At 48.7% G+C, this 25,912-nt stretch overlaps 3 protein-coding genes across 5 annotated transcripts in view; 1 reads left to right on the top strand and 2 right to left on the bottom strand.

The window, feature by feature from the left end:
- Positions 1–25,912, top strand: part of ELFN1 (extracellular leucine rich repeat and fibronectin type III domain containing 1) — a 237,765-nt gene that overhangs the window by 75,235 nt on the left and 136,618 nt on the right. The gene's annotated exons all lie outside the window — the stretch shown is intronic.
- On the bottom strand, positions 1,161–10,104 carry TMEM184A (transmembrane protein 184A). 3 transcript variants are annotated; one of them, XM_061357025.1, is made up of 9 exons: positions 9,718–10,104; positions 6,426–6,650; positions 5,667–5,832; positions 4,716–4,806; positions 4,549–4,624; positions 3,895–3,986; positions 3,479–3,648; positions 3,186–3,383; positions 1,161–2,774 (listed from the first exon to the last, which is right to left on the bottom strand). In XM_061357025.1, exons 1-9 carry the CDS (start codon positions 9,994–9,996, stop codon positions 2,524–2,526), a joined length of 1,548 nt encoding a protein of 515 aa, XP_061213009.1. In that variant the 5' UTR covers positions 9,997–10,104; the 3' UTR covers positions 1,161–2,523. The 3 variants fall into 3 exon arrangements, with proteins under 3 accessions (XP_061213009.1, XP_061213011.1, XP_061213010.1); XM_061357027.1 differs by lacking the exon at positions 9,718–10,104 and adding an exon at positions 8,068–8,646; XM_061357026.1 differs by lacking the exon at positions 9,718–10,104 and adding an exon at positions 8,077–8,646.
- On the bottom strand, positions 11,786–15,325 carry PSMG3 (proteasome assembly chaperone 3). The gene is given in 4 exon segments (XM_061357005.1): positions 11,786–12,337; positions 14,508–14,725; positions 15,120–15,274; positions 15,276–15,325. Coding segments are annotated over 4 exon segments (561 nt in total). The 5' UTR covers positions 15,311–15,325; the 3' UTR covers positions 11,786–12,184.

Below are 25,912 nucleotides of genomic sequence, written 5' to 3'. Positions count from 1 at the left end.
CCTACAACACTGCTGGTTGTTCCTTTTCCCAGTGGATGCGTTTTGACAGCATCACGGTTTGAGGGCCCTGCCGGTGCCCAGCTCTTGCCTTGCTCCCTATCCCAAGGAAAAGGAGCAGGAGATCAAACTCCCTCCTGCTGGTGTCCAGCCCAGCATGGCTCCTTCAGGCTGGTATCACACTGCTGACTTGGATGAGCCACAGCTGGTACCCCTCCTCCTTGTTTCATTTGCACGAAGGACCTGTTTTACATATAATACAGTAATCAGGGCTTGACATAAATAGGCAAATGTTATTGTCTGCAGTGGGAATTGCACCTGCTGGCAAGAGCAATGAACGCAGCCCATTATGCACCGGAGTCGATCATTTGCGCGATGAAGTACAACTACACCTCTTGCTGTGTTCTTGTGCAAGTCTTTATCTCAGCGAGCCTGCCAACAGATGTGCTATCATCACCTTTGCAGCCTGGCCTCGCTTCTGTTCCTGCAGCTGTGGCCGGCCCTCTCCCAGGGGATGGAGGGGACCAAGATGTGATGTCCCTGCTTCAGTGCTGGCTGCATTACGAAGCCAAGCAGGCTCGTTCCTGGGCACTAAGGCTGCCCTTTGCAGGCAGGGTATTTCTTCTTCCAGGATGCCAGGTCCACGGGTGGATGCCTGGATGCACAACGCACATGGATGTAGTTGATGGACCTCATTGCAAGAGAAGTGGCAGCTGTCACCAGCTAAACAGGTATGGGGTGAGGTGCTTTGGAGCAAAGGGACTTGCAAGACTGGCTTAGTTATAAGCTGCTCGTGTGGAGTCCAGGCTTCCAGCACAATAAGGTTTCTCCAGTAACAACAAATAGATGTTGTCTTGGTGCTGGAGTCTGGGCTTGGCTAAAGCAGATCCAGCAGCTCTGAACTGCTGCATCCACAGCTTAGATGAGGGTTGGAAGAGGTGCAGTAGAAGGAGAGGAAGCAGGAGACTCACACACAAACTCTTTGTGGAGTGAAAAAGATGAGCACGAATCCTGTGGGAATGCCGAAGTGTGCAGGATGCTGCGTGTGCAGGTATTTCTGCTGGGCCAGCAGTGAGGGGCAGGGAGGACACTGAGCTTAAGAGCATCAGCATTAGAGCAGGAACAGGCAGATTGTGGCTTTGCTGAGCTAAGGGAAAACACTCTGTGGTAGAAATCGCTGTTTATTAGAAAAATTCATAAATAAAATAATTTCATGATGTGATTTGCATTTTGCAGATAAGAGGAGGTACAGGGGGGACCAAACAAATACTAGGAGTTGTATGTAAAAGAGCTTTAAGCCTTACCCATCGCTTTGCCACATGAGTGCAACTCAGGCTGTAGGCTTGCCCTTGTCCTTTCACTGCCCCCTAACAACAGCCCACCCAGTGCCTAAGGATGTTCTCAAGGATCATCTTGGACTAAAAATGGGGGGGGGGGGAAACCCCAGAGAGGCAGTTTAATGGAAGGATGCGCACTCTCCATCACTGGTATGGCAGAATCCCCCCCATGCAGTACCTTCCTCTGCCAGCGGTCCTGCCCTGAGCAGGTCCTGCCCCCAGCATCTCTGTCCCCACCACTATCACCCTGCTGTGCTCAGCTCCCTCCTGCCTTCCCCCAGGTTGGTAAATAGCGAAGGGCTGGGAGGAACAGACAGTTCCCAGTAAGTGCATTCCTACCACCACCAGTCACGGTCTGGTTCCCTAATAAAGGCTCTGATAAGGAATCTGGAATCCCTTTTAACTTCTGATCCAGGCAGAGATAAGCTGGTTTGGATATAAACAAGCGCTTCTGTCACCAGCAGCACTCCAAATGCAGCTGCAAGACCCTGTGTTAGCCCTGAATGAGGTCCTGCTGCTGCTCCCAGGGGAGTTACTCATCCAGCTGCATCCCCATCTGGAGGGAGAGGAGGATCACTTACTCTTCCTCCCTGGTAAAGGTCTGCACAACTCCATGGGCTTTTCTGGGAGGAGGAGAGGGGGAAAGATGTAAAAATAAGGAATGATGTCTTTGAAGTGTGACCGGGTTTTGAGGTGAAGTGAAGTCACCTTCCTGGGCTGGTTTTCTCCATGGGGCCCTTGGAGATTTCTTCACTCAACTCAGGAGAAACTAGAGCAAAACCGTGCTGAGAAAAGCATTTCAGCACTGGTTGGAGGTAAGAGGACGGCGAGGGCGGCTGGTCCATCCTATAGCTTGGCTTCCCTTCCTGCCTGGCATTCCCCAGCACGGGCATGGGGGCATCCCCACCAGTAGTGGGGAGCAAAGCCCAGGCTGCAACGCATGGCTGCTTAGTTGCAGGAGCAAAGATAGCCCCAATCTTAATGCCCAAAGAGATGGGACAGCAGAAACTGGCACTATTTGATTTAACCTTTCCCTGGCTTATTGCATCTTCCCTTCGAGAGACTGGCTTTTTGGGTAGAGTTCCTGGATTCTCAGTGCTCCCAATAGATGAGGTTGGCTCAGCCTTGAGACACCTCCCATTTGCGTGGGTTTAAATGTACCCAGTGTCACTGTCCCTTCTGTTGTCCCCTACAGCTCCTCATCCGACAGGATCAGCACTCTCTTCTCAATGTTTTTGCTCTTTCTGCTGCTCGGTCCATCCACCTTGGAGGCCACGTGCCCATTCTCTCCTGGTGCTTTGCGCTCTGCCTCCTGCATTGACTGCTGGGTGTACTGCTGGTACGTGGGTGAGAAGTTGTGGATTGCATCCTGGACGATGTCCTGGGGGCTTATGGTCTCCTTGAGCCCACTGGAGATGCTCTGCATTGGAGCAAGGTTTGCTGAAAAACAGGGAGAAAGGGGGGGAGATGGGACATCAGACACTCATGAGCCCAAGTGCTCCAAGACTGGAGTGACACTTTTCCATAGTAATTCAAGATAAGGGGTTCATTGTGGTCCATGTCAGCTTGCAGTGGCAAGTTCCAAGGAGAAGGAAGGCAACCCCAGCTCTGTGTCTAACCGGATGGATCCTCTCAGCAGCATGGGCTGTAATACCAAAATCCCCTAATTCTGCCCATCCACATCAAGGTCTCTCTTCCTATGCACTTACTCATGGGTGTAATGAGGGAATAAGAAGGAACTCGTGGAGCACAGGAGAAGGAAACTGCTCTTGTGGTTTTAGCATCCCATTGGTAATGCTATAAGGGGGATCTCTTTAGTCACTGTCAAAGAAAGGAAGAAGGAAAAGTTACCTGTTGAGTTTTCTTTCTTCTCTCTGTACACCTGGCAGGTGAATGCATAGCGCAGGGCAATGGAGGCAAAGAACATCTCAATGCAGATGATGAAGTTCTGGTAGCCAGCAGCCACTGTCCCAGCTCCCACCTCCTTCCCATCGATGATCTGAACTTCAGGGATCACCCCACATTTCTCCAGGATTGCCAGCAGCGTCCCTGCGCAGGGGAAGAGGGATCAGCTCTGGCGCTGTATCCCTGGCTCAGATGTGGTTGTGGGATGAGAAGCACTGCGCATCTGTGGTGGTACCCACCTTGCCAAAAGGAGAGGAAGATGACTGCCTTGATGGTGATGAACTTGAGGACTGGCTCAAACGGGCGCAGCAGGTCCATGGTGGCAAAATAGAAGAGGAAAAGGGCGTAAAGTGCCAGGCTGACAGAGAAGTTGTAGATGATGGTGATGTAGAGGTAGCCGCTTTGGACACTGTGGGAAGAGAGAGATGATGCTCTAGGGTGCAGGAAGCAAAGTGAACACAACTGGAGGCAAAGAAGGATGAATGTGGAGGGGAGAAGTGTGTAGCTGCTGCAGCAGATAGCACAGCCCAGGACAGGAAGGAGAGGCTGGGAGAAAGCGGGGAGCATGGGACCACTCTCAGCTTTTCCTCTGTGGTGATGAAGCAGGGACCCCTAGTGCCCCCTTCACCCTCCCATCCCAACCCAGCATCCTCACTTGAAGTCCCCGTCGTGGTACTTCCCGAATGCCTGCAGGATGATGGTGACGATCGCCATGAGGGGTTTCACGATGCAGAACTGCAGTGTGGCCTGCATGGGGAGAGACACAGTGTGGCCTGAGCAGCAGGGACATCCCACTGCCCTCCCTGCAGCTCCTGTTACCTCTCCACACAACCCAGGCCCTCTGCTGCCAGGACAGAGAGGGAGCAGTTCTCCATCAGAGCAGTGGTCAGTGCTGTGGGGTGAGACATGAACCTGCATATGGGAAGGAGCAGGGCTCCCAAAAGGCAGCATGGTCGCTCTGTGATGGGAGACCAGCTGAGCTGGGGACAGAGAGCCAGGATTCAGCCTGCAGCACAGACCTATAGAGGGTTAGAGCAGCTCAGGCTAACCTGGGACTGGACAGAGATGGCAATCTCGGCTCTGCAGTGGGAGGAGACCCTGACTCAGCAGTGAGTCAGCAGCAAGGACAGCGAGCCCTGCTGCTGGCTGGCTGCCTGTGAGCAGGGTGAGCTGCCTCTCGGAGGAGAAAACCCAAACCAAGCACCTTGGGAGAGTGACAAAGCAGAGCCCTCAGCAGGGCAGTGGGGAAGGGACCCAGAGAGCCCTCATCAGAGGGGAGCAGAGCCGATGCCCTCCAGTGGGTACCCACCTGCTTGCAGAAGCGCAGGAACCCGATGGAGTAGGACATACCCTGAAGGCAGCAGGTCCCATAAAAGCAGCTGGATCTGGAAGGAGAAGCCGAGGAGATGCTGTTGGGGCTGCTGCATGGGGATAGTGGGTGCAGGGCTAAGGAGCTTGTGTGTTGCTGGGACTTACGCAATGGGCTTCCCACGGATCTCAGCCATGATGGTGCTCTCCCCTCCGAGGTACTCGAAGCACAGGCTCAGGAAGCTGTAGATCACAAAGGCTGGCAAGGGAAGGGTGGACAGGGTCAGCAGGGCTGATGGAGATCCGGGAGGGGCCTGGTACATGTCACATTCCTTCCTGCTCGGGTGTTTTGTCATCCACCCCAGCACCTCCTCACCTTTGGTGGATGGAGCCCAGCAAGAGGAGCAGGCAGAGTCAGACACACAGCAGCATGTGCACAGGGTTTGCTGCAGATGCAGCAGCTCCTCTCTGCACACACAGTCTCTATGTGCACGGGGCAGCAGTTGTATGTCCCAGCACTGTTCATGGAGCCAGGCACCATGCACACCCAGACAAACCCAGGCAGGAGTGCAGTGGCCACGGACCATCAGCATGGAAAGACCTCAGAATTGCTAAGGGGCAGCACAAGTGGCCAGCAAGGAGCAGGTCCTGAACAGCTTTATTGGACATCCCCATCACTTATTCTTCATATACTCCAAACCTGAAGTAATGCACATACCCACACCCTCCACTCCTCAGGGGGTGAACAACAAGGTAGAAGTGCAACCTCAACCCTGAGAAGCTTCCCATGCACCTCAAGTCACCCCAACTCCCCAGTTTCTTAGGTATGTCAACCTCCTGCTTTAGAGGACCTGCACTTCTACCCCAAAGGCAGCCAGAAAACCTCTTTCCCCAGGCACACGATGCTGGGGTCCCTCTGAGGCTGTTGGAAAGGCTCATGTCTGCCTATGGGGCATCTGCTTCCTGCTGCTGATCGAGATGGAAGGGGAAAATCCCTGCTTGGAGGAAGGGAAGTGAAAGAGGTGGAGATTTGCCTCTTTATGCAATCCAGAGACAGGTCAGTGGGATGAGAGCCCTGCTTTGCCATCAGCATCCCTGCCAAGGAGAGGCTGCACTCACCTTCATAGCAGTCGCGCACCGAGTCGAAGTAGACATAGTACTGGTGGCTGCCGAGGAGGAGGAGGCTGAGCCAGGAGTCGAAGGCATAGATGGGCACGATGAAGAGGATGCGGATGATGTAGCGCTGCTCCTTGGGCATGGTGTAATTCCTTAGGTGTGTGTAGATCTGCAAAGAGCCCAGTGTGAGGAGCTGTGGCTACCCCTGGTCAGGAGGGAAACCAGAGGTACCCCCCAGCCCGCAGGGCTGCAGGATGTTCATCCCACGTCAGCCTTCCATTGTGGTGAATAGACACAAGAGACAGGCTCCATCCCAGTCCCTGGGGCACTCCCTTCCAAGCATACACATGCAAATCAGGTCCCTTCCCTGGCTCTATGCAAGGAGCATGCCTTTATCTGTGCCAGCCCCATCCCAGTGCTCAGAGGCACCAGCTTGCCTTCAGTAGCACCCAAACCCACGGCCATGGGCAGTCGGTGGTGTGCATCCCAAAGGCACAGACCCTTAGGTACCAGATGAGGAACCAAATTGGGTGTTGCCTCCAGGCAGTGCCGATGCCCTTCTCTGGCAGCCATCAGGGAGCAATGGGCAAAGTCCACAGTGCTGGGCTGCCAGCACCACGCTCCCTCTGCACAACGGAGATATCCCCTCCAGGCAGCAACAGCAGGAGGTATTTATCCAGAGCTGAGTGATTTGCAATTAACTTGGGGGCAATCAACAGTCTGGTCCCATGTGCTGAGCCCTGTCTCTGCCCCAGCCTGTACCTGGTGGAAGGTGATGATGAGAGCCGACCACACGAAGACGCCGGAGATGGCCTGTGCTGCTGTAGTGGTCAGGAAGAGCTGCTGGCTGTCCTGGGAGTCGTTGTGGGCAGCCATGAGCAGGGCAAGGGCTGGGGATGGGGAGGATGAAGCCAGCCTGGGAGCTGTGCTGGGCCTCAGGGTGCTGGGCTCCATGGAAGAGGGCAAGGCACGTGTGGCATTACTCATCTGCAGGGAGGGAGAGGCAAAGGGAGAGGCAGGACTGAGGTGAGCTGGTGAGGGGGAAGGTCCCAGCACATTTCCCAGCCCACACAGTGTGGGCAAACCTCCATAGGGTTTTTCCAGCGTGTCCCTCATCCAAACCAGCCTATTTATGATGGCTGGAAGATGTAAACAGCAGGAAAATGCAAACATCCTTCAAGAGCAGGAGGTGTATGCAAGCATCGTGCCCCCAGAACACATGCTTCTCCTTCCCAGCCTTGCTTCTTGCTTCCTCAGGGGTCTTTATCCCACTTGTAATGGAAAACCTGCCTATGTTTGTGTCGCTGTGAGTTCACTCATGTTGCTCAGGACCCTTTTCCATCAGGAACCAGATATTTAAGGGTTAAACTCATCCCTCACCCATGATAATAACAAGTCCCTTACTTACTCACCATCTGGACACTTACATCCTCCTCCTCCTTGGGAGCCCAGAAAACACAAGAATACCTGTGATCCCCTCCCAAATGTAGCTCCTTTCATTATGCATGGCCTGATGGAGGCAAAGTCCAAGGCTGCCCAAGAATGTTTGACATCACCCAGGTTGTTTGGCCAACAAATCCTTGGCCGTTTTGGGATCATGGGGGTCTTGGTGTGCCATCAATGCCAACTCCAAGACTTGAAGGGCAGTCAGTGCCCCCTCCTGCACCAAACTGAGCACCAGAGAGCAAGCCTGCCATGCTGCAGCAGAGCTGCTGCCCTTTGGGGATGCTGCAGTGCGCCAGCATCTCCCCAGCAGGTCTGTCCTCCTCGAAGCATTGCCCCAAGGTGTGGAGCATTCCCAGCACAGAGAGCGGCTGGGGCATAAGGGCACCGTGTACCCTGCGGCTCCAGACAGCAAGGACCAGCCTAATAATACACTCTTATTTATAGGGCAGCTTCATATCTCAAGGCCAACAGATGTGCAAACTGCCACGTTTGGCCTCTTCTTTCTGCTAATCTCCAGAAAGCTGCTTCTTCCCAAGCACCACAATAGTGGTTTATAAAAACCCCGACCAAAACCAATGACCTGCAAGCAGAGCTCTAACTGTAGAGATGCTTCTCAGTGCATTCATAAACAACGATTTCAGCTGCTGGGTAACAACTGCCTGCAGATAAAACCATAAGCATGAACTGGCGAGAAGCAGGGAAGTATCTGCCGCAGATCAGAGTGGTAGGGACTGGCCTTGGTCCGTTTAAACACAGAAAACCAAAGGGAGAGCTCGCCCTGTGGCTGCCTCTGCTGCCCTCTGCCCGAACCCCAGCCTCACAGGGGAGGAAACTCAGCTGGTGTCAGATCAACAGCCCTAAAAATACCTTCCCCCCTCCCTCCCTCCACCTGGCAGGAGCTGCCTGTAAGCGGAGATGCCCGGGGCAGCAGCGAGCTGGCGAGGAACCAGGAGCTCACCCGCAGTACCTGCGAGCGGGGAAGCACAGCCGGAGGTGGATGCGTGGATGGAGGGAAGCAAAGTGGATGGAGGAGGCAGTGGGATTAGGGTCTTGGCCTCCCTGTACCTGTCCCGCGGCCCTGCCCCTGCCAGCAGGAAGAAGGGAGAGCCGGGCAGGGACCTGGTCTTTGCTCAGACCATGACGCTGCCGGACCTGCCTTGTAAACATTAACAGGAGGAGGGAGATAGCTCATGGCAGGGGAGGGAGGGGAGAGCTCAGCTGTGCCCCGCTCCCCAACAGTCCTCACACTTCCTGGGGGCTGCCCTGCTGCTGGCTGGGGCCATAGGCTGGGTTTGGGCATGGACCCCATAGAGTCATAGAATCACAGACTGGTTAGGGTTGGAAAGGACCTTCAGATCATCCAGTTCCAGCCCCCTGCCACGGGCAGAGACACTTCATGCTAAACCATGTCACCCAAGGCTCTGTCCAGTCTGGCCTTGAACACTGCCAGGGATGGAGCATTTAAGCATTTACCACTTCTGTGGCCAACCTGTTCCAGTGCCTCACCACCCTCACAGTAAAGAACTTCTTCCTTATATCCAACCTGAACTTTCTCTGTTTAAACCTGAACCCTCTTCCCGAACATCACGACAGGGAAGGATCCAGTTCACTTCCCAGCACACAACGGAGAGCCATGCTCATTGCTAGACCCATTTACCTTGTTTTTAACCCATCCCTGTGCCACAGGTGCCTGGCCCAAGACATCCCAACCCCTATTAGCTTTCCCAGGCATGGCGGTAGGAGCACAGTGGCTCCAGCAGCCGGTCCCTGGCAGGCTCCCCGACACTGTCACACACTGAACGTGGCGGAGCAAGTCATTAAACACAAAAGCCTCGGTGCCGCTTGGAGACGGGGCTCCCAGCTCCGCAGGTAATTAGATCCCGGCCATGCAAGGTAGCTGGGCAATTCAATGCAGTTAGAGGGACATTTGCTTCCAAAACAAAGGCGGCAAGGAGACAGAGAACAATATTAGCAGCAAAACTCAGCTTCTCAGTGCCAGTGCCACGTCCAGTCTGGGTGTTTTCAGCCACTTTGCAGGTACCTGCCATGCCTACCTGTTACCCTCACTCCATGGAGTATTAGGGCTGCTAAGTGAGCACGGAGCAGAAGGTAAACTGAGCAGTGAAACCGGCTTGGGGGGCTTTTTCTTTGCCAGGGATTCCCCCATCCACAGGCTGCCAGAACATCACATCCCTCCCATGTCCCGAAGCACACAGGACAAATCCCACCTTGTTCCCGTGAGCCTGGGGCAGTCAGAAAGGAAAGGCAAACCCCTAGTCCACCCACCCTAGTCCCCCCCCCAGGGGGGAGAGATCCCTAAACCCCATCCTGGCGGTGGGATCACCCACATCCAGGCTCAGCCCCACCACAGGAGACATGCCCTTCCTCGTGATTGCTTTCAGAAAGCACCAGGGCACGGGGGTTATCTCCCTGCCCAGTCTCTCCATAGCACCCCCAAGGCCACCCAGGAGGAAGGACCTATAGCACATAGCTATGAATTGAGACAGGGAAGCATCAATCTCTCCTCAAGGCAATCCCAAAGGAGTGGGTGCCCCCCACACACAGGGCTTTTGCCATGCCGGTCCCCCCCTCCCAGGACCCCACTCACCCTGCGGGGCTGCTCCAGGAGCTGGCCTGGCTGCCGGGCACCTGCACCCGCATCCCCTGCGCCCTCCTCCAGCGGCTCGGTGGAGACTCCTCCTCCGGGCACCTTCCCAGCCCTGCCCGCTGTCAGCTCACCCTGCCTGCAGCCCGCAGCCCGCAGCCGGAGCGGCAGGTCGGAAAAGCCACCCAACTTACCTTTCCAGTCTGCCACGCTCGGCACCCAACCCGGAAAGCAAACAGGGACGGACGGAAAGCCATGGCGCAGCCTGACACCCGCACGCATCCCGCAGGGCAAAGGCAGGTTGTATTGCAATTGGGAGTTAATCCTCACCTACAGGAAAGCGATGGCATCGGCAGACCGGTGCTTGCTGTTTGAGGCAGGCCTCCCCCTTGGTTTACTGCAAAGCTAAGGACCTGTTGCCCATGGTCTAATTTATCACACCTGGAAAGGCAGTAAGATCTGTGTGTCCTGTTTCCAACACCAAATCGGTCCTTTCAGGTAAAGCACCCATAGGACCAGCACAGCAAGAGCCCTGTGTGTGCATCACCCACTCCTCTGGACAGGCTTTAAGGAGAGATGGATGCTGTCCTGCCTCAATTTATAGCTATGTGCTATAGGTCCTTCCTCCTTGGTGGCCTTGAGGGTAGTATGGAGAGGGTGGGCAGGGAAATAACCCCCATGCCCTGGCATTATCTGAAAGCCAGTTTTCAGCTGAAAAGGTACTTTCTTGTCACCCTGTGCAGACCTGGTAGCACACAGAGCCAGGAAATGAAGGTGGTTAACTCGTGGTTGGCTCTTTGGTAGCAGCACTCAGGTTTTCAGGACACAGCGGTGGTTTGCCACCGTATCACCACTGTGGAAGATGCAATTTGCATTCAATTTGCTAATAAATGTATGGTTTGCACACGCTGCTGGAGCTGTGGATGCCGTAAGAGGGCCAGGATTTGGGCAATACATTGATTGTATACATGTAATACATGTATTCCCCAATACATGTTGGGAAAGAATCTCTACTAACAAACCAGCATCGTCATTAACAAATTCCACATGCCTCTCTCAGCCTTCCTAGACCAGTAAAAAAGCATAAATGAGGGAAAATGTGGAGCTCTGACAGATGCAAATCTTTGATTCTTGGAAGCACAGTTTGGAGAATTATTTTTAGATGAAATTTCTTGTCAGGGGCAGCTGCAAGCCTGCAGTGCCTGAATGTACTTTTAAAGTTTCATTTCTCATAATCCCTTCACTGCTGTAAATGACTTCAGAGAAAAGAGTCCTTTCGAAAGCCACTTTCTGCTTTTCTACTTGTAGGGGATTTTTTTTAGCAACAGAAACATCCCGGCAGCTGGATCTGCGTGGGGCAGGCAGAGGCTCTGGGCTGGTTCTGCCCGACCAACAGGTCCTAATGCAACACAGGCTTTGCCTGCTCAGAATCCAAGTCCTAACCTCTATTCTGCTCTGCCAACAAGTGACAGAAGCGTGTAACAGCTCATTTAACAATATACTACTTGGTATTGTTACAAGAAGAGGTAAAAACAAATGTGTTTTCAAGCAAAGCCTGGCTATTAAGCATTGCATCAACTCATATGACTTCATTGAACGCTTTTATTTCAACAGACTTGGGAGAAACACCCATGTGTAACCCCCCAAAACACTTTTGTCCCCATGTCTCCTATGACAGATGCTTCAGGAGAGGGACAGCTTGTTGCAAGTGGTCCCACCGAGGTATGTGCTGCCTCTCTGATGTGCTGGTACCACATAATGCATGAGCAGCTCTTATTTGTCTCCTTCTCATCACTAAATTGGGCTCCTGTCTTCCACCCTGATGTCAGCTTTCATGAAATTTGCAGAGCATAATTATCTGCCTCTCTTTAAAACCAGAGCAAAAGTGGAAAATGGATTCCGACTGCATGAGGAAAGGGACTGACAGGAGGACAAAAGCAGTCGTATAGGACTCATTTCCTTAAAAACAAGCAAGAAAAGCTTTCCTATTATGCAACTGCTGTTGATTCGTTACAGGCTTGTATTTCAATTGAAGCAATTTTCACAGAGCAAAAAAGAAAAACAGGTAAAATTAGATTTGTCAATGTTTCTTTTTATTCACCATGCACTGGGTGTTCCCCCTCTGCGGTGCAGTGTAGCTCCAGAGCTTGGCATCCATCGCTCCTCAGGATACAAATGCAAGAGCCACGCCACTTCCCAAATATACAGCCCACCCAATGCGATTAAAATAACACTTCTCTTGTATGTTGAGACAATTGCCCTCGTCTCATCACTGACTGTATGGACTGCAAACCTGTCACAGTAACAAAACCCACAAATGTTCTACACAGTAGAGAAAAATTCATGAAATTCCTCAGTTCGTCCAAAACCAGCACAAAGACATTCCATCATTTTCATTTCTTGTCCTTTTAAATAGGTGGTGATGAGTCACAGACTCAAGATCATTTCCTTGAATCCAGATGGCACAACTTCACCACACTTGGCAACTTCGGATCACTTCCCGTAGAGCTTGTATTCCTTCCATGGTCTTGTCCTTTAAAGCCATGGCGAGAAGAACGGGTTTGTTCCCAGCTTCCTGAGACACAAATGCCACCAGGTTTTTGGCACAAACATGAACGAGGGGCTGAAAAGCAAAGGCATACAGATGTACACCATCACAGCTGGGAGAACTCTCCTGCATGAGCTGGGAGAGTCCTGCAATGACATGGAACGTGTTGAGAACCTGTTGATACATCCCTGGCAGTGTTCAAGGCCAGGCTGAACAGGGCTTGGAGCAAACTAATCTAGTGGAAGGTGTCACTGCCTGTGGCAGGGGGGTGGAACTGGATGAGCTTTAAGGTCCCTTCCAATCCAAACCAGTCTGAGATTCTATGATTCTATGATACTGGACTCAGACTGAGCATGCAGTTTGCTGAGAGGTTCCAACATGATTGGGAACAGACACGGAGTCTGGCTGGTCAGCAAAGCCAAAGTATGCGCCCAGCTGGCTTAAAAGGGAAGAGTTTGGACATAGGAGTGACAGCCACCCAAACCACCCTGAAACAACTGAGCTGGAGCTGCACTTTAATCGAGTTCTGCACCAGCCTGGATATCTTCGAAAGCTGGTACAGAGAAGCTTTCCTGTCACTAATCCTCCCACCCTAACCATCAATTTCCTTCCACTAATCCTCCCACCTACCAAATATCAAATTATATGAAATGCCATGGATCAAAATGCCTCTGCTTCCATCATAACCAGAGTTTTGAAGAAGTCTCCGAGTGCAGCTTTTGTTTAAAACCTTGTTGCTGATGAAGGTATGTTAACACACAAGCTCGGTAAAAAAAACTTACTTTTGCAGTTCCTAAAGACCCCAAAATAGTGTTTTTTTTAGTCTTTTACAGCATGTGTAAAAGACGTGTTGGTTTTGATTTTAATAGAATAATAAAAACCAGAACTACGTAGTGATGCTGAAGGAGGGAAGAAGAGGCGGATTATCTTCTTAATAAGGTTTCTTTAACATGAAAAAAACAGAACAGTATAGCACAGACCATTTCAGTTGGAAGGGACCTACAACAATCATCTACTACAGACCTGAAGCCAATTCAGAGCTGACCAAAAGTTACAGGATATTATTAAGGGCACTATCCAAATGCCTCCTAAACCCTGACAGTCTTAGGGCATCGACCACCTCTCCAGGAAGCCTGTTGCAATGTTTGAGTATCCTCTTGGTAAAGAAGTGCTTCCTAATGTCCAGTCTGAACCTTCACTGCTGTGGCTTTGACCCATTCAGCTTGTCTAGGTTTTATTTACACCCACAGTCGTGTATTTTATCAGAAGGATGCACTTGATTGCAGCTACCAGTGTGGTATGGAAGTGTGCACCATCCCAAGTGGGGTTGTTAATGGGGACAAGCAGGAAGACAGCAAACCAGTGAAAGCCTTTCCTTAAAGTCTGATCAATAAGGTTGGCAAAATGATTTAGAAATACGATGTTACAAAGAAAACAAAGACACTTCCCATCTCCACATAAAACACAAAACCAGCTTGGGGATGGAGGGGGTCAGGATTAGCAGACATCATACCTGGGAAAGAAAAGCACCTCCCAGAGAAGGGAGTCTATCACTGAAGAACAAGAACTCCATAAGGGGAAGCTGCAGCTAGAATCAAGAACTTGTGTTGCTACAGATTTTCTAGTTCAGGTTAGAAAGTAATATTTGATAGCTCCAACTCTGATGGAAAGCCTCATATTGTAGCGCTGTAACTTTGTGCTTTAATGGTCGACTAGCTGACGCTTTGTGAAATACATTTTCTTCTGCTTTCTCTCCAGGTTTGTGAAAGGGTCGATAAAAACTCATTTTGTTGAAGCAAAACAAATTAAACTTTCTCAAGGGAAGGTGCTGGCAGGCACAGTTGGGAGAGGGCAACTAAAGTCCATGATGTGGCTGGCATAGATGGGGGGGGGCAAAAAAAGAAGGAAAACAACCTCACTGTGAGCAGAAACCCAAAAAAGGTTATCAAAGGATGCATGTTTGATGCTGTAACCCTTAAATCAATAGGAGCTTTATCAAACCTGCCATAAACACAGCAAAGCAACCCTTGGACAGGAAATAACAGCTCCCCAAACCACTCGGTTCAACTTCTGTTACGTCAAGGAGCAGAGGAGCACCACATGTTTCTGATGAACCCCTTGGAAGGGACTCTTCAATTCAACCACCAGTGCACTGCTGTGATCCACCAACCCCCTGGCAACTTGCACAGCCCCACTTACAACATCCCCCCCTTCCTATCCCTGGTGCCTGTGTATCCACTCTCACCTCGTCCTTGCCCAGCAGCACCTTTGTGGTGAGCGAGGGCCTGCCCACGTTGTCACCCACTGTGTTGGGGTCCACATAGACGATTGTGCCCATCTTGCCGTACTGCGTGACCACCACGAGGACGGAGTTGGAGAACGCCGTGCACACCACCTCTGTCGGGACCCCGTGTACCACCTCCTCTCGCTGCTTGGACATCACGATGGGACTCGCTGCCATGGCTGATGAAAAAGAACACAACAAAGCGATAGTAACAATAATAACATTAAAAACACCGACCATGGGCTATAAAAAGCCTGAATCCTTCATTTGAAACAGCCAGTGTTAACAGAGCACAAAAGCATCCGGAGGTGTGTGTGTGTGTGTGCAGGAACAGCGACCAGCACCCCACATCCCTGGTGGGATGGGAAATCATACTGCCCCGCCACAGCACAACGAGCTCATCATGCTTTAACAGCAACCGCACCTATGGAGCCGTGCCCTCCCTTCCCTCGCAGCCTCCCAGCCGCTGGCACCGAAGGGGCGAGCCCCGCTTTCCACCCCTGGGCCCCGCAGGCCGCGGCGCTTTCCCCTCCCGCCGGGCCGAGGTTGCCGGGAGGCCTCTGCCGCCCCTACCCGCACCGGGGCCCGCCGCGCAGCCGTTCTCCGCCCAGGCCCGCCCCGCTGCGGCGGAAGCGGCGCCTTTCCCCTCCCTCCGCCGGCCGGCGGCGCGGGGCGATGGCGCAGGGTGATGGCGATGGCGGCGGTGCGGGGCGGCTGCTGCTCTTCCCTCCCCTCAGCGCCGCTCCGCCATTACCGGCCGCCATTACCCCCCCCCCCCCCGGTTCTTCTCAGGGACGTCGCCCCTCGCTGGCCCAGGGGCTGAGCCCCTTCCACCGGCCTCATTTCGATGCCGTTTTCCCGTTTTCCACCCCCGTTTTCTCCGCTCCCACACACCGGGTGGTGTTCAGCCCCTCTCCGAGCGTGCTTTCCCATCAAAATAAAGTGTGGTTTGGGGCCATGGGAGCAGCTGTGTCCTCATCATGAGCGACGTGTGGGGCTTGAGGGCACGATGGCGGCTGCCCCATGGGGCTGCGATGGGAGATGAACACCTCCATGTGAAGAGTGCAAACCTAGATGTTCATGTTCCATGAGCAGTACGTATAACACATCTCTTCCTGTTAACTGCACAGGTAATCCAGTGCTCTTTTTCCTGTTTGAAATACTCATGACTAGTAATTCTGAGCACTATTTTGTACAAAGCTCTGAAGATTGGGCTTTCTCAGAGGTTTGCAACCTTCCGAACTAACAATTGATGTACCTAAATAGGCTCCAGTACTTACTTTCTGTGTGTTACCTCTCCCTACCGTCATTCCCACCACACACAACCTATCCCTGCTGTGGCTGCAGCAATAGCGACCTGACCTGTGAATTGTTCAGGTAACAATAAATCAGGGATTTAATGAATCTTCGTTTGTTTTGCACTAAAAGTTGTAACAAAACTTGGCTACAAGGAGGGGATTTAAACTTCGTGCGGAGAATCCCTTAAAGCACCGTTAGAGAGCAGCAGAGGTCCATGGAAAGCCTTTTAATGCACCAGGTTATACTGGTGGTTAATCCAGAGCCTTGATGCCTCTTCTGCGCTCCTTGCAATCTGGCAAATGGTCTGTTTTCCAAAACTGCGAGGAAACAACGTTCCTCTTCCTTGCTTGCCACAGTCACTCGAGGCTTTGCCTGTTCCATGGAGATAATGGCAGCTCTTGTCAGTGAAGCCTCCTGACTCATAAAGAAGTTTATTCCTGCTCTGCTTTCTCCAGAGAGTAGTTTTACTCCAGGGAACATCTTTGGCCAGCCTTGCCAGACTCCGTCTTATTTTTACACGATAAAGAGTTCGCTCTAGTTCAGATTTGCACTGAAACACTGCACTATGCTGGGTTGGATTAGTTTGGGACAAATTATCTTATTATTATGGAATGGGTTGCCCAGGTAAGCTGTGAATGCTCCATCCCTGGCAGTGTTCAAGGCCAGGTTGGACGAGGCCTTGGGTGATACGGTTTAGAGCGAAGTGTCCCTGCCCATGGCAGGGGGGTTGGAACTTGATGATCTTAAGGTCCTTTCCAACCCTAACTATTCTATGATTCTATGATTCTAAAAGAGCTGTCTGTAACAGGTTTGGATACCTCATTTTGGCATGGAGCTGAGGTGGGATGTTGCAAACTCGAGAAGCAGATGGCAGGAGGTGGCTGGGCACTGAGTCTTCATCGGTGAAAGGAAATACATTAAAAGAGAAATAAAAGAATGAAGGAGAAGGCTCTGTGTGACGGAGGCAGGGGATGGAGCTTTGGGAATACACACCATGGCACATCATGGGACCTTTCCTGAGGTGTCCCTGTCTGCCTGCCTCCTCCTTCCCAGCGTTTTCTGGCTTAGAAGAACGTGTATCTGTGCTTACACTTCCATTATCTATAGCAATTTTCCTCCGAAGATCCCTAATCACATTGCAAGCATTACTACAAACTCTCTTTAGACATAACAGGATTAATATACTGCGTTTTACAATCTGAGGGAAATAAACAATCGGGACAGACAGCAGTTCAGAGCCATCCAGTCCTTGGCTGGAGATTCTGCAGGTTTCCAGGATCCTTTCTTTGCTGCCGAAGACACAGAAGTCATGCCTGTCTCTCTCTCAGTTACCAGAGAAAATCAATGACTCTGCAGCCCCATACTTCGATAACAAAACCTACCCATAGTATTGCAGCTTTATACCTTTATTGTTATTCATTTGAGTGGTTTCTTACCACTCTTTAAGCTGCTTAAGTGCCTCTGTGTGGACTGGAAGGAGGATGCTTTTTATCGTAAACTTCGCTTTTTTTCCCCAAGCTGGTTTTGTAAGAGCAAACATGTAAGATCCACAGAGCATCCGAAATGTTTCCCACTTCCTTTGAAAACTAGACACACGGTGTTTGAGGACATCCATTAATAATCCTTGCTCTTGGGAGCACCTAGCTATCAAAGTGCTGGGTTGGTTTATTAGTTTACAGGTTATTACTTCTCTAGTTTAGATTTCTCTCTTGTATCTTTTATGATGCAGAATATAGACTGTGGGCTGGAACCTCAGGTGCAGCTGCGTTCAGGGCTGCGCAGCCAAGGAGGGAGGAAAGGAATTAGTTTGCTCCCTGATGCGGGAGCTGCTTGGGAATTATTCTGACCCTTGTTATAAATTGGGTACGTGAAGCAGAGCAGCCTTTAAAGTGCATGCTTCTGGCCAGACAATATCAAGCATTATCCTCTCCCCCTTATTGCTGTCACTGCAAGGTCAGGGGGATGTGGGTGGTGTGGGGTTGTGTGTGTACTCTCTCCATGGGGTCGTGTCAAAGGAGTAGGAGGGATGGGAGAAATCCACCTCCTGGTGCTTTCAAGCAGTTTCCACTGCATTTAAATAGAGCCTGGCAGAGGCAGAGTTCAGAAAATGCTGCTGAATTGAGGCCCTTGGAGAAGGGGTAGAGGAGCACATCTGGGGCTGTTCTCAAAGACTAGCTTTAGCCCCAGAAGTCCCTGGCTGACTCTCTCTGCAGTTAGTGGAGAGAGGCTTTGTCACTGCTTGGTGCGAAGTGGAAGCACAGCTTTGAACCTGGCTATCCGCAGTGAGGAGTTAAGCCTGGTGCAGCTCAAGTTGGCTGTTTTACCTCCTGGTTTCTAGATTTCAGGTTTATGTAGGTGTGGGCCTGCCAGACATCACCAAAACCAACTGAGAGACAGACAGAAATGGGGCATCAGGTTTGCAGGGGAGCCTGAGGTTAAGATTTGAGCAGCTGAGGAGTTTGATGTGTTTAGGGTTAGGTGATAGCTGAACAGCATTCTCAGAGTTAAAGCTCTCAGGCTGTAATTCCATGTGATCATTCTGGCTCTTCTGTACATTGGTCGCTTTTCTGTGCTCCCTAAGAGAACAACTAGTATCTTTTCTTAATTCTGAGAGACATGTCTAAGAGGTTTGCTTTGTTCTTAAGTTGTCCATAGGGCTCTTACTGTATGGGCCATTTCTTACTTCGTTTGTTCCATGAATGAGAGGAAGGCTAAACCTATCAATTAGGCATTGCAGAACCACTCTAAGCTGTTTAGCTGTTGATTAAACACTTTCCCCCCCAAAGTGTAGAATTCAGCTGGAAAAAACAGTCTTTTAAGGAAAAATAAACATAATGCTCAGAAACCACATTATTCCCTTTCTGTGCTAGCTGCGTGTCTGAAATGGATGGATGGCTTTGCATGCTGGGCACTATCAGGTCATGCTGTTTTCTTCTTTCAGGTCATGCTTGTTTTCTTGCGTTTGCAACTTAGTAAGGAAACATTATTGTTTGTGTAAACAGGAACTGCCCACATATGAGCACTAGCATGTTTTTTCTGTGAGAGGGTAGGATTTAAACCGTGGCAGTAAGCCAGCACGCTCCGGCTGGGCTTGGAAACATCTAGGTAGCAATTTGACTGGAGCCCTTTGGAAGTTATTGGTTTTTTAAGTCAGATTTAGCAACATATAAATAGAGGAGTACTCCAGGAGCCCTTGTAGGACTTTGTTATGCTGTGTCATTTGTGTTTTCTGGGCTGCTGTGCAGGCTGAAGAAGGAGGACTCCAGATCCATGGGGCTGGGATGGGAAAGGAGATCCCTTGGTGCTGGCAGGGTTTTACAAGGGAGCTACTGTTGGGGTTACAGAGCCTGACAAATGTCAGATAAGTCACATCTACAGAAGAATGTTGCTGAAAACAGTTTCTTGGGTTCCTGGTCTCACAGAGCAGTAGTTATCATATATTCAGTACTTTTAAAACCATCAGATTTTACATTTCCTTGAAAAAGATACCCAGGAATTATTTCAGCAACCACTGAAATGAAAATGACATTCTTGAAATACGTGGAATTTATCTCCAGAGCAGCTTCAGACTACCTAAGAGAGCTGAAAGAGCTCCAGGTACCTGAGTCTGGATTACATCATGCAGTCAAGCCGGTGCTGTCTGATAATAACTTTTATCCCCAATATTTATAATGAAATATCAGATGTCTGTACTGGACACTGTAGGCAGGGTATATGGAGCAGGCAGAGTCATTATGAAGCCAGACTGACTTTAAGTACTGTTTACATAATTTTCACTTGTCAAATAACAGCCCTACATAGATCTTGGCTATGACAGCGCCTGTGGATGGTATCATCCATCAACAGATCCACCCTGTAAACAGCAGAAGCTTTGCATTACTGCAATGGCTGAAGAAATTATCTCCATGGATCAGTAAAGACAGCAGTAATTGCCATAAAGCTCACTGTAGTTTATGCAAGAGTTTTTCAGTTGCTTGTAGTGGACTGTCAGATGAAAGGCACCATGCAAATGGAGTGGATTGTAAAAGTAATTGTTGCATAGCTCATAAGTACAAAACTTGTACCACTCTGTTCCTAAGAAGTGCGACAGCACAGAAAATAGCAACGTAGCTCTTGCAGAGTATTAGTATGATACTAATAGTTTAGTCAGTTGTATAAATCACTTAATTGCAACAGCAAATTAAATAGCGTTATTGTCTAGAATCCACCCAGAGTTAAAATGATATATCTTGATGAGACAAATGCCTTGTGCTCTGCCAGTAATAAATTAGCTCCTCTTTCAAGTGAGAAAACAATTAAAAACTTGGTTGAAAAGGGCATATTTTCTCCGTGGCCATTGATCCCTGAAACGCTGGAAATTAAAAGTGTTTCTAATCGTTGTTCATTGTTACACAGTTGAAAGAGGAAAAATCCATTGTCTCATGTTCAAGACAGTTATGAAATTGCATATTGGGAATAGTTGAAAATGTAAGAGGCATCTAACCAAATGGTTTCAACTTTGACAATGTATCATCATTTGCAGTTTGTAATGCTGCTGTTAAGTTTGGGAGGTATCAGTCAGTGCAGTGCAAAATGAGAATAAATATTTACTTTTCATTTCTATACTGCATAAATAACAGCAAAGTATGCAGTAGACAGGTCATGATGTGATTTTGAGGGTTGTGTAACTGAAGTTTCAGGATTGCAGGAGGTATTCATCTTGCAAGATTGAAATACATGGAAGCATTGAGGCATTTCCCAACCAAGTGGGCAACTCTGTTCCTTGCCAATGAAACAATAACAAAATGATTTCTGGGTATTAAACACCACTGTTTTATATTAGGTGAAGATTGGCCCCATCTGATTGTTCTTTATAGATGCTGAAGATGGAGATGGTGGAAATGGCTGGTGTCTGGATGCTTCTCTTTCGTAACACATTAATACTTTTTGCCATGTAGTTGAATTTAAAATCCTCACGGGTGCTGAAGTTTAGCACTTAAACCATTAGTTGTGCTATAGATCACAAGAAAGAATCAAAGTCAGACCTGCATAAAGATATACCATGACAAGGCAAAAGAATGCAGGCAGGTGCCCTTCAGAGCTGTAGAGGCTTTCGGATCTCGGTCTTCACCTACCTATACTAGCCTGATTCACTTGCTGTCTCTGAAAAGGTAAGATTTTAGGAAACTGGAAGCAATATTGAAGGACTCAGCTATGACAGAAGATCTGAAATATATTTATAAGGAATATTGTGATTTGAAAGATTTGTGAGGCATGTGCATATGCTGCAGGATTTTCTATTTAGAAGTGCTTCAAATCCTGGTTATCGCCGTTTCATAAAACTTGTCGAGTTTACTACACCCTCTCCTGCCTCTAGAGAGTAATAGAATAAATATTTTCTGTTGGAAGCAGATTTTAACATTTCAGAAGCCTGCAAAATGTTGAGTCTGTTAAAGCTGAAGTTTAAAGTTCATTTTAACTGGCCACATAAATTATTTTATGAATGAACATAAAAGAAGTAAGTGTTGAAATTGTTTGTTAGTGTCATTGTAAGTAATGAACTGAAGTTTGTGATAATTGGGTTGTGCATTTGATGGACAGTACAAGTATGCTCTTAGAAGAAAAATGCAGTTATATAGTGGGGAAAATCACATTAATTTCTCAGGTGTTTATCTCCTGTTTCTCTACAAGAAACATGATAATCAAGAGATGTGCTATCATCTTTTAAAGTTTCATCCTGCAAATAAGGTTGGAATATTCCATGAGCAAATCATTGTCATTTTCCTACTCTCTTCTGTCTCTGTAAGAAATGCTCTGCCTAAGTCCTTCTGTGCTCTGCACTTGGAATTCTTCTGTTTCCCTAGGCAACTCTAGGCTGAGCTCATGCTTTTGCTCTTAACTTCATGTGATCCTCCTTTCCTCTTCCAAGAGCATTTTGGAACCAGTTTGCCCCAAAACCCTGAGACCAGAGAACACTGGGGGATTAGGTTTAAACTTGTTAAACTGAATTAACACTTCTGCCACATGATTCTGGCCTGTGCCAGTCCTTCTAATCTTGTTCAGAGTTTAGGATAATTTGTTTAGTAGTGCTGATCAGCTGGAGGTTAATTCAATTGGACTTTGGTTATTTATTCATACCCAGATTTGCTAAGTGTCACAGCAGATACATGAGGTCTCTGTTACAGTTATGAGACGGCTTCATTAGTGTGACGGAGAGTCCATCTGGATGACTTCCTTTCCTCAATGCAATAACTGGCTGTCAGGGCTCTTTCCAGTGGGAAAAAAATCCTTACATAACATCTCCCTTTCATTTGTGTCATTTATGTATTGATTACAACTTAAAATGCACTTCTCTGTTCTCATTGCTGGGCTTTAAATTGATACCAGCATTTAAAAGAAAAGTACAAATGTGTTTTAAAAGCCATTTATTATTAATAATGTGTTTTCACGCAGTATTTTGGTCCTGCTCACTTCAAAGTCCACTTTCCCCATGTGGAACACAGTCAGCCTTTTACTCTGTCCAGAGTTAACTACCCAAAAAAGACAAAAAAGGAAGAAGAAAAATGCATCCTGCTGAAATCTCTGGAGGAATTTAGGTTGGCAGAATGTTGTTCCTTAAACTGGAATGTGGCCAGGACACCAGGATTAATGTTAGCACAAAATGCCACTTGATTGCAAGTGTTCGGATAACCTTGGATGAAAGTCTTAACTTGAAAAGAGGCTCTTCTAACAGAATAGGGCTTCCTGATATTGGCTGGGACTTTAGTTCAGGGTTGACTCGGAGAATGTTTTGCTATTTGCTTCAGCAGTTTTTGAATGGGACAGCTCTTGAGTGGTGACAAATCTCCCCTTCACAGCCTGCAGCACAGCAGATAATTTCCCAGGGAGGATTCCATGCCATTGAGTGATGTCTCTTTTTAGAGATGCTTCCTGATACATCATGCAAACATTACACATAGGAGCCTGAAGGCACGCTTGTTGGGGAAGGCTCCTGAAGATTAGAAGGCAGGAAAAATGTTCAGTCAAGAAGGCACTGGGCCAACTTGAGCTTCTGTGGCACATAAATGTGGAATAGCTGCTTGTGTCATGGAGTTAGTAATGAGCAAGTGAAACCATTGTTTGCCTCATTCTCATTTTATCTTCCTCTCTGAATGTTTCTATTGTCAGTCCTCTAATATGGGTTGGGCTGGTGCCCACTCAAAGAAGTGCTGGTTAAAAGCAGTGTTAACCAAAAGTTCTTCTCTTTCTCTCAGTTTTTCAATGAAATTGTAAATCTATGCTGAGAAACAACCATTAACTTCCAGGGAGAGGGAAGTGTTCCCACATGTTCGGCCTTCTTCAGAAAGCACTGTCACAGTTATATACCGTGAAATATGGTTTCCAACAGAACAATGTTCCCAAAACCAGCTGGGACCCACGTTACAGCTCAGCACTCTTTGCAGAAGTTTATTTGCTGTTGACTTGGAAGCCAAGTTAGAGCCTTTGAGAGGAGTTTCTACTGATCTACAGTAACGATGCAACATGGGTCCTGCAGCATCACCCCCCACAGAGAAGCTGCAGAGAGCAGGACTAAGAGAAAATTGAGTCAGTGTCTATCTTTGCCAGCATATGAGTGGCCTGCTGTGGGATTTGATGTTTCTTGCACTGGTCCTGGTACTTGCGTGCCTGCATGGGTGAAAGGAAAGTATCCAGGAACGATGTGGAGGCAGCCTGCCAGAAATGCTGAAGGGGGCTGTATCTGCAAAAGCCCAGTGTATTCCCAAGGGACAGGATCCCTGTCTGGAGGAGAAAGCAGTGTGCAACTCCACCTCTGTAGGCACTTTCCTGGTACAACAGCTCTTTCTTTACAATAAGGCAGAGTTTCCATGCACAGGGAATAACCCTTCCAGGGTCTGCATGTCAGCTTCATATGTGGTTAAACTGTATCTGAGCATGAGACTTGCTTTGCTATTTGTTTTTGAGAGCAAACCCCATCACTGCTATTATGCGGGGTGAATGTGATCTAGACTGTTTTGTAAGGGGAGCTACTTTCCATCCTACCTGAGTTCCACTGAGGTTTTCCCTTGTTTTCCATGGAAATACACTGATAGTCCTCTCCCTGCCTAGCCCAGCCTTCCTATTCCTCTCCTGCAGCAGCTCAGACTTGTGTATGAGCCAAGATATGATTCCCCTAAGAATTTACTTCATTTAATATTCTTCTTCCCCGTCTTCATTATTTTACATTTATAGGTTAACCAGCACTGGAGATGCTCAGTGCTTTCCCTAACTTTACTTTGACCAGATAAACTTTTAAATTAAATATTCTCATTCTCCCCTCCTTCTGTTTGAGGGTTACTGTATAATTCTGTGGTTTTAAAAACCGGCGAACAGGGAACTAATCACAGATGCATTTTGCTGGGAAGAGATAGATGGTCTTGACATAAAGGATTGAACATACTATTCTGCAGATATCCCTGCATCTGACAAAACAGGCCAAATTCATTCTTCATGTAGCTCCACCAGGGATGAACAAGACCCAGAGGCTGTAAAGAAGGCCACGTGCTGACATTTGGTTTCATCAAGTCCCTGGAACATTGAATATGCTCTTGATATGCAAGGGTAGGCTGAAATCTGCAATCAGCTCCCTGAGTGTAATTGAATCTGAGTCAGGAGAAGTGACACCTGCATGATGAAGAAGGGCATTCATTATGCTCTGTTCAGGTCTGTACTATCCTGCTTGTGTGGACAGAGTTCAGCACGTACTATCTTGAGCTGAGGGATCACACAATCATGCTTCAACTATTGTTTCCTGTATATATTTCTATGTGCTGGACAGCTCAATGCTATGCTGATGCACGGCCCATCCTATCTAACTATCTGCTCTCTACATGTGCATCAGGCAGCAGATGCACGTTGGAGTTATGAATATGAATGGGGCAAAACGTGTAGCGCGACCTTCACATCAAGCTTGCTTTTCCTTCATGTGCCTGCACTTCTGATAAATCACTGTTGTCTTGGGGACATCTGTGTCAGTTCAGACCAATCCCCTGTTATTGCAGGCAAACATGGCACAGCTGTGAAGTCTGTGATGTTGTGTATCTCACACACATGCTCCCCATGGCCAACAGTAACAACAAGACCTTTGTACAAAAGCCTTTCAGTCTCACACAGCACAGGAAGAGAGAAGGAGAGGCCAGTGCCCATTGGTAGTGCCTTAAAAGGAAATTCCTGGCTCTCTTTGTGCGATCACGAGGAATGGTCCTTTTGGGAATGGTGCAATGAAGAGCTTTTGAGAAAGATATTGTCAAAATGAGTTTTGTTGGAAATGTTATTTTGACACATCAGGCCATAATGTTTTGATCATTCCCTTTTCAAAAGTAACTTTCAGGTTACAGTGTTCTGCTTTGATGAGTTTTCAAATGAAGTTGCAGTCATTTCAGTTCATGTCATTTTTTTCATCCACATTTTATCTTACATGGGAAAAGAGAGCAAAAGAAAACATCTGATTGACCCAAACTACGCGTGGGACATGCTGATTTTGTGAAAACTTTCAATATACTCCTTCCTTTCTCCCTCTTCGGGAGGAAATCTTAGAACCTCTCACCCTTTGGAGGAAGGAGAGTGCACTCTGATGAGGGCGTTACGCTATAGAGGCCAAAATCAAGGTGCTAAAACTGATACTGAATCACCCTTTTGTACATCTGAACATAGATAGGTCTCTTGTTTAGCTACACAATGGTCCCGTGTTTCGGTTGTGCCACTGTGTGAGCACTGTCCCTGCGGGAAGCTAGGCTCAGTGCTCAGAAGGTAGGTCTTTGGGACCCTGTGCTGAAGAATTTACACCCTCACAAATGCAAGACAAGGCTCTTTGGCAGGGATGGATGGCAGGAGGAGTACATCTTTGCATTTAGCCTTCAGGGAACCTAGCACTTCTCACAATTAGCCCTTAAAGAGGGCACCTCGGTGCCCTTGAAGGATGACTTCAATGGAGAAAGCAGCACATCTTGGTGGGGAGCCAGAAGAAAAAACAGCTTTGGCAGGTAGCCTTTATGCAAGACAAGCACGTGATAGGTCTCCTTTAGAGGAGGGAAGCATGATGTTGTAACGAG

Source organism: Neopsephotus bourkii, unplaced genomic scaffold (assembly GCF_033783945.1).
Source record: "Neopsephotus bourkii isolate Nb327-2 ecotype Australia unplaced genomic scaffold, CSIRO-AGI_Nbou_v1 NB_882, whole genome shotgun sequence".
In the NCBI taxonomy this organism is placed as follows: domain Eukaryota; kingdom Metazoa; phylum Chordata; class Aves; order Psittaciformes; family Psittacidae; genus Neopsephotus; species Neopsephotus bourkii.
The sequence above is the reverse complement of the archived record's forward strand: the minus strand, read 5'-3'. Positions and strand labels throughout refer to the sequence as shown.

Bases quoted from the DNA above. Each gene is read 5' to 3' on its own strand.
- TMEM184A (XM_061357025.1), bottom strand. From the start codon at position 9,996: ATGCGTGCGGGTGTCAGGCTGCGCCATGGCTTTCCGTCCGTCCCTGTT. The intron at 6,651-9,717 runs GTGAGTGGGGTC...CCCTCCCTGCAG, and splicing joins TCCTGGAGCAGCCCCGCAGG to ATGAGTAATGCCACACGTGC. The intron at 3,649-3,894 runs GTGAGGATGCTG...CTCTTCCCACAG, and splicing joins TACCACGACGGGGACTTCAA to TGTCCAAAGCGGCTACCTCT.